Source organism: Xyrauchen texanus, chromosome 4, assembly GCF_025860055.1.
Source record: "Xyrauchen texanus isolate HMW12.3.18 chromosome 4, RBS_HiC_50CHRs, whole genome shotgun sequence".
Classification (NCBI taxonomy): domain Eukaryota; kingdom Metazoa; phylum Chordata; class Actinopteri; order Cypriniformes; family Catostomidae; genus Xyrauchen; species Xyrauchen texanus.
Window position 1 is genome coordinate 15,146,069 of NC_068279.1, and position 14,697 is coordinate 15,160,765.

Sequence of the window (14,697 nt, forward strand, 5' to 3'; positions counted from 1 at the left end):
CAGTATTTTTTTCTGCTAAGATTTTGTTTGTCTGTCAAAGCCTAAGAAAGGCTTACAGATTTCTTATTTTTAGGTTCTGTAAACACATCTTCAGGGGAGTTATGGGATATAGGACCATTGGACATGGTGTCACACAGCGTTTCAATTATTTATTTAAAAATTATTATCTGATAAAAATTGTTAATGACAATTTTTTTAATTAAAGAATTTAACATTGTGGCAAGGATTCACTATTCCCAAAATCTACATGACATGACTTTAGTAGCTCATGAAATGATGCTCATAAAATGCTCCCTGTATCTTCATATATGCCTTCACACAATGCTGGCTAATGATGTGAGTCTTTGTCCTGCTAATCATGAGATGAACTGGAAAATCTGAAACAATATAACTGCCCCAAAAGGGGAACATATGCTACAGAATGTTCAATTCTATAGTTCAGGTTTTGAATAAAAAAAATAAAAAGTGATCTATGAAACCCAACAGAAGAGAATTAACATTGAGTGTAATCCCTGTTGTTCAAATAAACCAGGTTCATTCTGTACGATTTTGGTCTCGTTTTTGCTGTCTAAAACACATTTTGGGGATCAAAAAATATTTATCTTTTTGTAGGGTGCAATCTGCATTCTTTGATGGCTTACTATGACATGTTCACAGATGGCTGTAGTGATGAATCTTAGCCTCCAACGAAGTTTAGGCAGTGTCAGAGATTTTGCGTTGCAGTCGTGCAGCTTTGATGAGATAAAACCCCCAGTTAGTGCTGTCAACTGGAACTATTGGGACTAAAGTCTTCTCTGCAATGTTATCCTACATTCTGACACATATAATGTTGCACAGTGTACCATGGATTTTACCCAAGATCTTTCTGGGATGATATCATACAGTCAGACAAGCAACAATTGTAAATTATCATAAAAATCATACTAGTGCACTACGTTTTGTTTATTAGTCTGCACAAATCTTCAGAAGTTGTTGAATTGAATGGAGCAGTCAGACATGCTAGCTTTAATTTAAACCATCTTAATGATGTAATGTCATTTAGACACAGTTCTTTTGTTAGTCTTACCCACATATAAACTTTCAAACCTCCAGATCTGAACTTTTGCCTGGTTTTGCGGTGAGGGTTTCAGATTTATTCTCTTGTTTTGTGGTAGGTCTTCATCGCTGCAATGTGGGTTAAAACATCCTGTGGGTTTCAGCCCGTTGGCTCTACATGCTGCCGTCCCACAGCTTCAGGCACACACATTGATTTCAGATAAAACAGCTGCTCTGCGTGTATGCGGTTGAAGCGTTGTACATCGATTCACTCACATGACCTGCATTCTGAACAAGACTTGCACTGTGAGACTTAAGCTCATCCCATTACAAGGCATGAGATAGGCCTGCTTTACATATCAGATCCCTCATGAGACCTGGCCTGCAGTGCTAGATCTTGGGTTAAAGAGTATCCATACAAGCATCTTAGTGCATGTGTGAACGTGATGTGAACCACAATGTATGTGTGTGCGCATGTTTGAAATCGAGTGTCTCTGCTTTCTTTCTCTCTCACACAGTTTTCTAGGGAGTTCCCAAGTTCATGTATATACCATTGAATTCTGTTTCTTCTATATTGTCTGAAGTGTGTATTCAGTGAAACTGAATGTCATTGGATTTGATCAGGGGTTTTCAAACTGGGGTTTGAGGACCCCAGGGGGCTGCAAGTGGGTGTAGAAGGGTCCATGGAACATTTCAGAAAAAAAAGAGCTTAAAAAAAAAGTAATACATTTATATACTGTTATTTACAGGATTTGACAACATTATCATTTTAGTTTAATCAAAATGTTTCTCTTCAGGTTTTTACATTAAACATTTCTCAAATAAAAGATGTAAACTTTGTCAATTAAAGGGTTAGTTCACCCAAAAATGTAAATTCTCTCATCAATTACTTACCCTCATGCCATGCCTGATGTGAATGACTTTCTTCTGCTGAATACAAACAAAGATTTTTAGAAGAATATCTCAGCTCTGTAAGTCCTCACAATGCAATTGAATGGGTGCCAAAATTGTGAAGCTTCAAAATCTACATAAAGGCAACATAAAAGTACTCCAGACGACTCTGTTGGTTAAATCCATATCTTCAGAAGTGATATGATAGGTGTGGATGAGAAACTGATCAATATTTAAGTCCATTTTTACTCTAAATTCTCCTCCCTGCTCAGTCAATCTCCACTTTAACTTTCACATTCACATTCTTCTTATTGTGTTTTTGGGGATTCATATTCTTCATGCATATCATCCCTTAGGATAATTTCTAGCAGAAAAGGACTTAAATATCGATTTTACCACTGGAGTCTTGTGGATTACATTTATGTGGATTTTGGAGCTTAACATGTTTGGCACTAAATGCACTTGAATTGTATGGACCTACAGAGTTGAGAAATTATTCAAAAAATCTTAATTTGTATTCTGCAGAGGAAAGAGATTAATACACATATGGGATGCAAGGAGTGTGTATAAACCATGAGAGTATCCCTTGCAAGGCAATCATTATATTTGGGGCCCCTTGGCATCAAAAAGTTTGATACCCCCTGCATTAGATAGCAAACTATATAGATAACAAATGCTGACCTTTTTTTTCTTTCAGAACTAACTCAAAAAGTGTCAGAATCAGAAAGTGTCCACTTACTTTTAAAATCATAACATTACAAAATCTAAAGTTTTATATTGTTATCTAATGTATTGGCATTCATGCATTTTTTAAGGGTTATTTTGCCCAAAAATGTTTGAGGGTGAAGTCATTTACTCACCCTCATGCCATCTAAGATGTTTATGACTGTCTTTCTCCTACAGAACACAAACAAAGATTTTAGAAGAACATCTCAGCTCTGGAGGCCCATACAATTCAAGTGAATGGTGGCCAGGCCTTTTCAAGTTCCAAAAAGCAGATCAAGTCAGCATAAACACAATCCATCAAACTCCAGCTGTTAAATGAATGTCCTCTGAAGTTATCTAGTTGACTTTGGGTGAGAACAGACCAAAATGTAACTCCTTTTTCAAAGTACATCTTGACACCAGTCTCCTTGGTGATCATGATTTCAAGCTCAGTTACACTTCCTATTGCACCATCTAGTACTGTGCTTGTTCTGCAAGCACTAGGAAGTGTAATCGAGCTCATGATTGTGCCTAGAGTCTGCAATGGCAAGATGTACAGTGAAAAAGGAGTTGTATTTTGTGTCTGTTCTCACCCAAAACCAACTGGATTGCTTCAAAAGACATTGATTAAACCACTGAAGTTTTATGGATTAATTCATGCTGACTTTATCTCCTTTTTGGAGCTTCGAAGACCTGGCCACCATTCACTTGAATTTTATGGGCTGACAGAGCTGAAATATTCTCCTAAAAATCTTTGTTTTTGTTTTGCAGAAGAAAGAAATTCATACACTTTTGGGATGGCATGAGGGTGAGTAAATGATGAGGGAATTAACATTTTTGGGTGAACTGTCCCTTTAACTCTGGCTTCAAGGAAAATTATGAGTTCAATACAAGTTAAGCAGTAGTTGGCATAGTGTTAATTGCTACAAAAAATAACCTTTTTGACTTGTCCCTCTTTTCTTTAAAAACAAAAAGCAGCAAAAGTCACTTACAATGGAAGTGAATTGGGCCAGTTTTTTTAGGATTTAAAGGCAGAAATGTAAAATGTATTATTTTATAAAAGCACTTACATTAATTCTTTTGTTAAGACTTGTGTATTATTTAAGCTGTAAAGTTGCTTTAATCCTCGTTTTAATGGCAGTTTCAGAGTTTACGTTGTCTGTTGTATTTTAAACTTGGATATAACTTTACATTATGCATTTTGGCAGACACTTTTATCCAAATGTATACAAGGTATATATTTTATCAGTTTGTGTGTTCCATGGGCATAGAACTCATGGTCTTGGCTTTGCTACTGCCATGCTCTTCCAGTTGAGCTACAGGAACCACACAGGAAAATCGGTTACGAACCTTTTCAAACAGAACAATGTTAACACATGTACTGTATTGTTTATATCTGGTGGCTATAATTTTGAAACAGTGAGTATTTTAACATTTACGGATTGGCCCTATTTACTTCCATTGTAAGTGCCTCACTGTAACCCAGATTTATGCTTTTTTAAAGAAAAGAAAGGAAGAGTTCAAAGTAATTTTTGTCGTAATATTTGAACAAAAAGTGTGTATGTTCAATGTGAGTTGAGTGTTTTGGGATCTGGCTCTTATATACTGTCTTTGTGTTACAGGTTAGTGGTGAAACTGCTTTTGTGCTGGAAAAATGAATATCTTCACCTTATGAACTCATCAACCAATAGAATGGGGCTCTTGGTGGTGCACACCTGGCTGTGGAGATGCCCACTGGATCATCCTGCCTGTGTGGCGTGTGCTTATTCTGTGTATGTTTGAAAGTGTGTGATTTTGTAAAAACAGTGAGTGTTTTAAGTTAAAGACAGAGATTTATTAGTGTAAATGTGTGTGTGAGTGCGTACTGTTAAGAGGGACCATGTGGCACACACAGTCAGCAGCTTCCTTGCCGCTTACCCACCTGCTCTGCCGACCTCTGACCTTTTCCCTGTGTTGGCTGCTCATGTGGTTGATGTGGTCAGTCTCCATGGCAACAGCACTGACCTACCAGCCCACTGTAAACACAGCACTTGGCAGACTAAGGGGCACACGGGTTGCCATTGCGACAGAGGGTCTGGGCCCTGTGGATCAGTACCTGGGTGTGCCTTATGCTGCCCCGCCTATTGGAGAGAAGCGTTTCATGCCGCCCGATGCTCCATCAGCCTGGTCGGGTGTACGGAACGCCACACGCTTCCCTCCCGTTTGCCCACAGACCATCCGCAATGCAGTGCCCGACATCATGTTGCCTGTCTGGGCCACCTACAACCTTGACACAGTCGCTACATATCTGCAGGAGCAGAGCGAGGACTGTCTGTACTTGAATATATATGTACCCACACAAAGTGGTGAGAACACACACGAAATGCATGCACACATTCCTTCCTTCATAACACATGCATACAGTTGTGTCCAAATGTCTGAAACCACTAAAAATGCCTCTAATTTATATTTTTCAAATTAATGTGAAAAGTTATACATGACTTTAAGCACACCAACTGGCACGGACAACACAAGTTTGTGCAAAACCAGATTATCTGTAATATCCCAGAAGGATTTGAGAATGCTCCAAAGAGTAAACCTCTGTGCTGGAACAGAAACAAGAATGTGACAAATATCCTTACATTTGATTAGATACATAGCAATAGGTTTCAATCTGAAATAGTACTTCATTCCTTCCTTTTCTATTATAACATTTCTCAAAATCTTGTATATTTTTTATTTACAATTTAGTTTTTTATGGCAATAAACAATGTTTAATTGGTCCTTTTTTAAATGTTTAAAACATTATTATTACAGGCTTCTGATTGGGTAAGTAAAGGCGGTATCACACCGTAATTTAGAGTAGAGTCTTGTGAGGTTTTATATGCCTACAATATGTACACACACTGTCTCTCCAAACCCACATGTTTCTCGGCTACCTTGTTTCTGTCAAATCTACTAATTTGTCTCTATCCCACTAATCCCACTAATATCTCTCTCCCACTTTCTTTCTCTCTCTCTCTCTCTCTCTCTCTAGGCACTAAGAGAACAGGCGACATGTCAGCTGACACAGATCGTACAGAGGATGATGGTATTTCCTGTTTTTATCATTCTTTTGGTTTATTTAATTTTGTATGTGGAGGATATTTACATGCTGTTGCATCATATTCAGTATGATTTTTGGGGTCGTCCGGGGTCCTTTAATTTGCCTGGTGGCATATAGACATGGAATAGAGTGGAGCAGTAGAGTCCTCGCCATATGTAAAACCCCAATGCTGCATTTTTCCAAGGTGATCATATACTTTAGAGCACATTCCACCATGTGTGCTTAAACTTGTGATTAAGGCGCTCAAATCGAATGCAAGCATTACATAATAATCAGGGTATGAAATTAACGTTTTGGCTCACCAGACACTGTGGCTGGTAGTTTCCAAGGTCACTAGCCACTCAGCATTTTCACAAGCCAAAATCCCCCACCTCATAAAAAGTGATAAATTTAACTGGAGACTGTAACTTTATGCTTTTGTTTGGACATTTTATTTGAACAAGAATTATATTGGTTTAGCAGGACAGGCCTAATGATTTAAGTCACCGTTAGGATACCTGAAGGCAAACTTTAACAGTTAGAACAGGAGTCGGATAGAACAGGTCAATAATTGTGTTATTAATTGCGTTAATAAATGTTTACCCCTTCATTAAGTTTTGCATCGTTCTATATTTTTTAACAGTGGCATTTATAATGATAAGGCCATTAACACAGGTAAGACCATGGATGCCCCACGTTATTGTGGTTAGGTTAATATAGTCTTCAAAGATAGTCTTCTCTAAAGAACATTGTTATAAATATATATATATATATATATATATATATATATATATATATATATATATATATATATATATATATATATATATATATATATATTTATAAACTATTGTGTTTGTTATAAAAAATACTAATAGCCTAAACACATTTAGAACCTGTAAATACAACTTTCACAGTTGTAATAAAATAATAGATTTAATATTAATCTGTACAAGTTGCCAGTTAGTGTTACTGCAGTAAAAAAATATTATAATAATAGTAATAATAATAATAATAATAATAATAATAATAATAACAATAACAATAATAAAAAATATTTAAGAATGATGATGTGTATTTTAAAAACTGATGATGTGTATTTGTCTCCTCTTTACCTCATCAGTTCTGTTGATAATGCAGGGGCTGCCTATCAGTTTGAGAGGTTTACTTTCTCCATATAGAGCAGGGGTCGGCAACCTTTTTGACATGGAGAGCCATTTTCTATTTTCCTGATCAATGGCTGTGCCGAAGCACTGATCGATATTGAGGAAAGTCCGACAGAATCATTCAAGTTTCGTTCTGCGCTGTCAGAGCTGATCTTATCTCTGGAGCACGCTGATGTGTGCTGCAGCGGTCACGTGAAAGTATGCTTCATGCACCTGCACAGAAATGCGTGTAAGTTATGAGAGGCATGAATACCATTAAATTTGCTTCACAAGCATGGCTCCAAGTCGCCTGAATTTCATAGAAAGTTCAATGCAGGAAAAACTTTGAAAACGTCACCCGCCAAAGTAGCTAGTACAAGTGATGGAGTTACTGCCGATTTTTAGATGCATTTGGCGGGTTGGCGGGTGTTAATTTCAAACCCTGCTAATAATCTATTAACCAACTCTCTAAAACGTTTTAGTCATTAAGTCACAGCAAGGATTCACTACAGGAACAAGCCAACACACTCTCAAGGTGAAATCGTCAGGATTCATATGACTTTTCTAAATTTGGCTAATTCGTATGATATTGTGCAACTGCACTCGTTTGAATTCCTACGACTTTCACTACAGCCAATAATGTCGCTGGACATCATTTCCATCTTATACGCGACAGTTGCTTCTGTCACACAGCTTCCTATCATGTTTACATACTCTAATGATTGGTTAAGTTTAGATAAGGGGTTTGGCTAAGGGCATAATATTAATTAGCCTGCCCTTAACGCCTTGTTGCCGGAACTCAGGCTTACATCTGCATTAGAAATCCGGGAATTTGCACGTGATGAAGTCCTATGAGTTTATTCAAACAACCTCATGCCAGAACTTTCGAAATTACAAACTCGTAAATTATGCATGAATTTTCATGAGATCGGGTTTGAACAAGCAGTAAAATTAAACAAAAAAGTATTTCAAGGTAATCGGCTGCTCTGCTCTTTTGAATTGGCATCAACTACGTTGTAATACAGGTGCAATTAATTTACTTTGTGCCAAAATATTACAAGTTTTTCGCCTATAGCCTCGCTATTTCTTTGTGTGACTCACAATGTTCGACTCTTTAATATGCTCTCTATATGACTCTTGACCAGTAATTAAAGCTGATAATCATTTTGAGGCACACGATGAAAAGACGTTCTCGCCCACTCTGCCTTTCTTTTACATCATTTGAAGACAACACTTCACTGTAAAATGACTATAATCATTACAATTAATTAAACTCAAATAAATCTAGTAATTAAAAGCAAATCTCAAAGGGCAGCTCTTGGCTGATAACGTTGTTATTTGTAGGACTGATTCTGCTGCTCGTCTACAGACCCTTGTGGTCGAATTTATACATTTCTCCAAACTATAATTAGTGCTCTCAATATAATTCTACTCAGCCGTAGAAACAGACACTGAAATTTGCAAAACAATTACATTTCACTGCATAATAAAGCAATGTATTCTTTTCTGATAATGCGTTTATTAAAACAAAATACTAATATCAAAACAATAGATGTGTTTTCTATTAAATTCACAACATGTTCAGCTATACTACACAACTCTTTCTGTTCACATCATTACCCCATCTCCATTTGGTCTTTCCTGATGTCTTTCCATGCACACACCTGAAAGAGTTTAGAAAACCTTCCCCTTTTCTCATCACTTCTTCCTCATAATTTGTCTTGTTTTTCCCACTCTACCTCTTATTCTTCCTCCTCATTGTTTGTACAAAATTTTCATATTGGACTCCTTTTATAGATAGCAGAGTCATGATAGTTGTGTGAAAAGTTTAGTAAATTGTATTTTCTTTTCTGTGAGCCTTACTAACACAGCCAATATTAATATGAAGGGATTTGGCAACCTGTGCATTTGAGAATATTATATATAGTTGTCTGTTTTGAAAGCATGAGTTTTGGATCAGAGAAATTTGTATGTAGTGTTTGAAGAAAATGAGGAAAATCAAGAAACATGCACAATCTGTTTAGGATAATTACAACGTTTTCCGATGGCTGTATTAATTGTTTTGAGAGCAGTGACCTGAATTTGGAGATATGCATAAAACCGATCGAGAAAAACTGTAAATAGTTTATTTAAAGCAGAAGTCTGTCAGTGGTGCAGAAGATCTCAGCAAACTTTAAAATTTTGAGCAGCTGTGATGAAAACACTTTAGAGTGCTGAGTGCTCAGAGCATCTTGTGCATATATGTGTGTGTGTGAGTGCAGGGCTTTGGGATTCTCGAGATGACCCACGTCCTGTGATGTTGTTTATTCATGGTGGCTCATACATGGAGGGCACAGGAAACATTATGGATGGCAGTGTGCTGGCCAGCTACGGCAACGTCATTGTCATAACTCTCAACTACAGGGTCGGAATACTTGGTATGTACTAGGAAGTGTTTTTTTTTTTTTTTGCTTTGTAATTCTATTGGTTTTAATATGTAATATAGCAATATAGGAAGGATGGATAATAGCCTTCAAAATTTAATAGAAATAAAACAGTATTAATAATAATAATAAAAAAAGATCAATAATTTTTTTAATTAAAATAAATACATAAAAACAATATACAGAAATAATTTTACAATGATAATAATAATAATAATAATAATAATAATAATAATAATAATAAGTCAAAAACACAAACAATAATAATAGTTATGTTGTTATGACACAATTATGCAATTACTCAAACTGAAGCTGTCTATATCGCTTTCCCTCAATTCTCGAATGACAATAGTTGAAACCTCAGATTTGAATTTATTATTAATTTAAGAAAATTGCATGTGCTTTGGCATATGTGTGCAAAAGAGTATGTACAATTGTCTACAATTTGCAAACTAACTAAATGCACATGGCTTGCAGATCAAAACTGATGAGTTGATTCTCAGTGAATCTCTCATACTCTTCACAACTTTATTTTTTTCTTCCCTTTTCTCCTCAATTTGGAATGACCAAATACCCCACGTGACTTAACTCTCCCTAGCAACTGGGCCAATTTGGTTGCTTAGGAGACCTGACTGGAGTTCACTCAGCACACCCTGGATTCAAACTTGTGACTCCAGGGGTGTTAGTCAGCGTCTTTACTTGCTGAGTACCCAGGCCCACTTTTCACAACTGCTAAACATTCTTTTTTCGTGTGAGCCATCACATGCAAAATGATCCATTCAGTTATCAAATTCTGTTAGACATACAAGTATAATACATAAATATCTATGACACATCTATTTTTTTGCATGAATGTAATTTTGTGGCAATTTTCTGTTCACTATATATGACATTTTGCATATATAATGTAATGTGTAAAATGTAAATTCAAATTTGAATATTCTGTTAACATGTAACACATTGCTACAAAAATACATTTACTGTTTACATGCAAATGTGCATATCCTTTTTCTGTGTACTACAGTGTTGTACATTATTGACTTTTCCCAGTAAACTTTTACCTACTGTTGAAATCAGTATCTAAAAAGCTCAGTGTGATACAAAATAGCATACAGCAAAACTGACATTCTTGTATAGTACAGTAAGCAGTCAGTTTCAACAAACAATAGAACAAAAGTTACATTTGTAAATAAAAACATTTCCAGGGTTCACTGTCATGGTGAAAAAACATCTAAACATTTTGATCAGTACGGCTACCTCAATGACAAAAAAACATTTCATTTTGGTGGCATTGGCCAATTTGCTGACACAATAAGTAGGCTTTGAAGCATTAATTAAATGTTTTGGGTGAGTTACTACATTTTGCAGACATGCAATAGAGTTGTGATGTCCCATAAGACAATTGCACTTACAGTTTAGAGAATTTTAAGACTTTTTCAAAAAATGTGCCAAAGCGAGTGAGGAAAAACTGTAATATGTATTATAGCAAGGAAGGATGATAATAGCCTTCAAAATTAATATAAATAAAACAATAATAATAATAATAGTAATAATAATAAATATAAAAATAATATAAATACATAAAAAATATATAGAAATAATTTTACAACAACAACAATAATAATAATAACAAGTGAAAAAAACATAATAACAATAATAAGTTGTTATGTTGATATGACACAATTATGCAATTACTCAAACTGAAGCTGTCTATACGTATATTAATAAAGAGAGAGGAAAAATGAGCTGGCAAGGAAAAAGATGGTCAAAGGTTGGGCAGGTAATCCATCACATATTGGTCACATTCAAAAAGACCCCGTGCTTTAGTATACAATTTATGTATCTCAGGCTGAAATGTTTTACCCAGCACCACACATTATTAACTGATGCCAAACTCTTTTGTAGCTCCTATAGCTGTTTTCTTTTAAATCTGCTCTGCAATTGTGCATCACCTTTTCACAGTCAGATTGTCAATTTCTTAGTACTTATGCAGACAGAACACATCCATCTATATTTAAGGATTTTTAATGTCAAGTTAAAAAATGTATATACCCACAATCACAGGGTAACATATTTAAGTGCACAGTATCTGTGTACAGTTACTGCTATTAAGGCAGTGTTCATATAACAACAGTTTTTACATTCTCAGACTGTATAAAAAACCTTTTGTTTTAATCTGTTGAAGAGTTCTTGTTGGTAAGACACTAACAAATTTGCCACCAACACAGAAATGTTTTATTATGGAATGTGTCAAGATCATTGATGATCAGTCAAAAAAGATCAATTCATTTTTCAAATCCTTCGATTCTCTCTCTTAATGTCTGTCTATGTCTCTCTCAGGATTTTTAAGCACTGGTGATCAGGCTGCTAAAGGGAATTATGGTCTCTTGGATCAGATTCAGGCCCTGCGTTGGATCACTAAGAACATTGGATATTTTGGTGGCGATCCCGGCCGTGTGACAGTGTTTGGCTCAGGAATCGGAGCATCCTGTGTCAGTTTGCTCACTCTTTCACACCATTCCGAAGGTCAGAATTCCCAAATCTCACTTCAATGCATTGACACTGTTCTTTTTAGGGATAATAGTTTAATGCACTATTCTCTGTAAAGCTGCTTTGGAACAACATGTATTGTGAAAAGTGGTATACAAATATATTGAATTAAATATTTTATTGAAATCATGAGCTCACACGCTTATCTAATCCTTAAGAATAGCAAGGGTAAACAGATTTGGTTTGCTGTACGTAAAGGTGGGCCTGAGCACAAGACTCAACTCGAGCTCTTAAAGACTACTAAGTTAATATACATGTAGCCAGTGGGTTATGAATAAACACCACTGACGTGCGGTCTGGGTAGGCAAACTAGGCACTGCCTACCCTGCCAAAATTCAAAAATAAAATGTTTATTAAATAATAAAACTTGTATTTGTATTTTTACTTTTTATTCTTGTGATTTATATATGCAATATGTGTGTTATTCCAATTGTTTAGACGTTATGATGACAAATGTAGCAGTTACGCATAATCAACTAAAAACAAATGGTAGAATAAGCAGTGCTTTTACGGTCCATTCATTGCAGACGACACGCGGAAAACCCATGTTGCGCATGCGCACTTCGATCCTGTATTCTTTAACATGTACGGCAAAAAGCACAAATCTGCTGTGCCTTTTGACGTAAATATGTTATGCCCGTAATCATCTCCGTTACGTATCAGACATGGACCAATTAAAATCGAGATATTCCTGGACATTTGCGTAGCTAACGTCATTACACCACAGCTAGCGTACATGCCTAATCCCAGCCAAATTCAAAATCAAAATGACAGCAGCGGCCGTAATCACGGAATTAAGAATTTTTTCCAAGCTCGATTTTAATTCCAAATATGAGTTAATTGCAAGAGGGAGGTCTACGCCAGCCTTAGATTGACTAGTACAGCAAAAGGGCACAAAAATTATCCGATCATTTCAAACTGATTGGTATGTAAGAAAAGATTGGCTATGTGGCTGTGCTAACAATCAGCGGCTGTACTGCTATCCCTGCCTGCTTTTTTCAACCAGTCAGACTGTTTGGACTTCAGCGGGATATTGTGATTTGAACAACCTGCCCGCAGCTTTAACCAAGCATGAAAAGTCGTCAGCTCACATCCAGTGTCAAATTACACTGAAAACCTTTGGAAAATCTCGGATCGACCTTGCACTTGACGAGCAAAAGCTGTATATAACCTACCACAATGAAAAGGTAAAGGATTTTTGTATTGTATCTTCTGTTATAAAGATGAAGATTGCACATAAAAAAATAAGCACATAATGTTGTAAAAAATAAACAACTTATGTTCTGTTATATGTTCTGTGTTTTGACTACTGAATTTTGTATAATAATATCTAATGAAGATATATTAACAAAATCGTATATATTATAACACATATATAAAATACATACATTTCTTGATATGCCGCGCTTGTGCGTAACGTTCACTGTGTGTGTGTGTGTGTGTGTGTGTGTGTGTGTGTCTGTGATAGAGAGAGAGAGAGAGAGTACACGATATACATCCTGATTTTTTTTATTTTTTTTTATTGACAAATAATTCATCCTGATTTTTACATTTCTTGATATGCCGCGCTTGTGCGTAACGTTCACTGTTATTACGTATTATTAGCTTAAACAATAAATCAGGTAATCTGGCTTTCACAACTCAGTGCCTAGCCTCTTTAAGACATCACCGCACGTCACTGATAAACACCACAGGAAATAAAACTATTTTGGGGGGGGTTAATATGATGCAATAATGTGATGCATGTTTATTGCATATAACATGCAATAAAACAACCAATGACTGAGGCTTAAAGTCCCTAACTTCTTTTTAACATCTCCTTTTGTGTTCTACGGAAGAAAGAAAGTATTGCATGTTTGGAACGACATAAGAGTGAGTAAATTATGGCAGAAATTTCATTTTTGGGTGAACAATCCCTTTAATTCAACATATAACTTTAAATGTGAACATGAAAAATTCTCCTCAATGCTGTTCCAAACTTTAAAGCCATAAGATTAGTCAGATTGATATGTGTATACTGTATATGTAGATTGTTCTAGTCAAATAAATATTTTTAATATCTTAAATGTTCGATGATTGCATTGCAACAGAGCAACTTGAGAGGACATTGCAAGCACTTTGAGAAAACCGATATTGAAAATAAGCAGATTAAATTATAATTTAACATAGCAATAAAAACAGACAATTATTCAGAAAAAAGTAAATGTTTTAAAGCATTTGGTACTTTAAAAAAAATACTCATACTGTAGGGATTCTGACAATGGTAAGTAAGTAAAGATAAGTATTTTTCTGTTCTATCAGTTAAATATATAAATACAGTAAAAATACAGTTCAAATGTGTTCTCTCTAAGACCTTTTTTTTGCTAATTCACTTAATACCCCGTATGTTTCTGTAAGAGGCTTGTGCATTATTGCACTCCATTACTGCTGAGACAGCTGCCTTTGCAACCATGACCACTGTCACATCCAAGCTTCCGTTACCATGGTAATCTCTGCTGTAACCATGGCAACTCCTCTCCTGCCTTATCAGCCCTATCCCTCTGTTGTGGTACTTGAGTGTGTGTGTAGGTGTTTCCGGGTGTGTGTGTAAGTGTGTTTTACAGAGATCAGAGCTAATCACACAAACCTGCAGCGTTATTGATCCTACATCATTGTTTACTTCAATGTATTGACAATGGTTTGTCTCTGCTATCTTTCTTCATCTCTCTCGTTCTTTCTCTCTGCCAATGTTTCTCTCCCTTTCTCTTTCACTTCTTTTCTTTTATGCCTGTTTGGAAAATCTACATAGAAGCTGGTCCCTATATTTTAGATCCACATAAACTCTTTGTTTTTACAACCAAATTATATAGTTCCTTTCTGTCACTCACTTGACATTGTGTCGATT

At 35.8% G+C, this 14,697-nt stretch overlaps 1 protein-coding gene across 1 annotated transcript in view; it reads left to right on the forward strand.

Annotated features, from left to right (window-relative positions):
* LOC127643168 (neuroligin-3-like) overlaps positions 1–14,697 on the forward strand; it is a 51,429-nt gene that overhangs the window by 4,143 nt on the left and 32,589 nt on the right. The window contains exons 2-5 of the mRNA XM_052125763.1: positions 4,254–4,976; positions 5,648–5,701; positions 9,102–9,257; positions 11,604–11,789. Coding sequence (XP_051981723.1) covers positions 4,511–4,976; positions 5,648–5,701; positions 9,102–9,257; positions 11,604–11,789 — 862 coding nt within the window. The 5' untranslated portion in view covers positions 4,254–4,510. The remainder of the gene's footprint in view (positions 1–4,253; positions 4,977–5,647; positions 5,702–9,101; positions 9,258–11,603; positions 11,790–14,697) is intronic.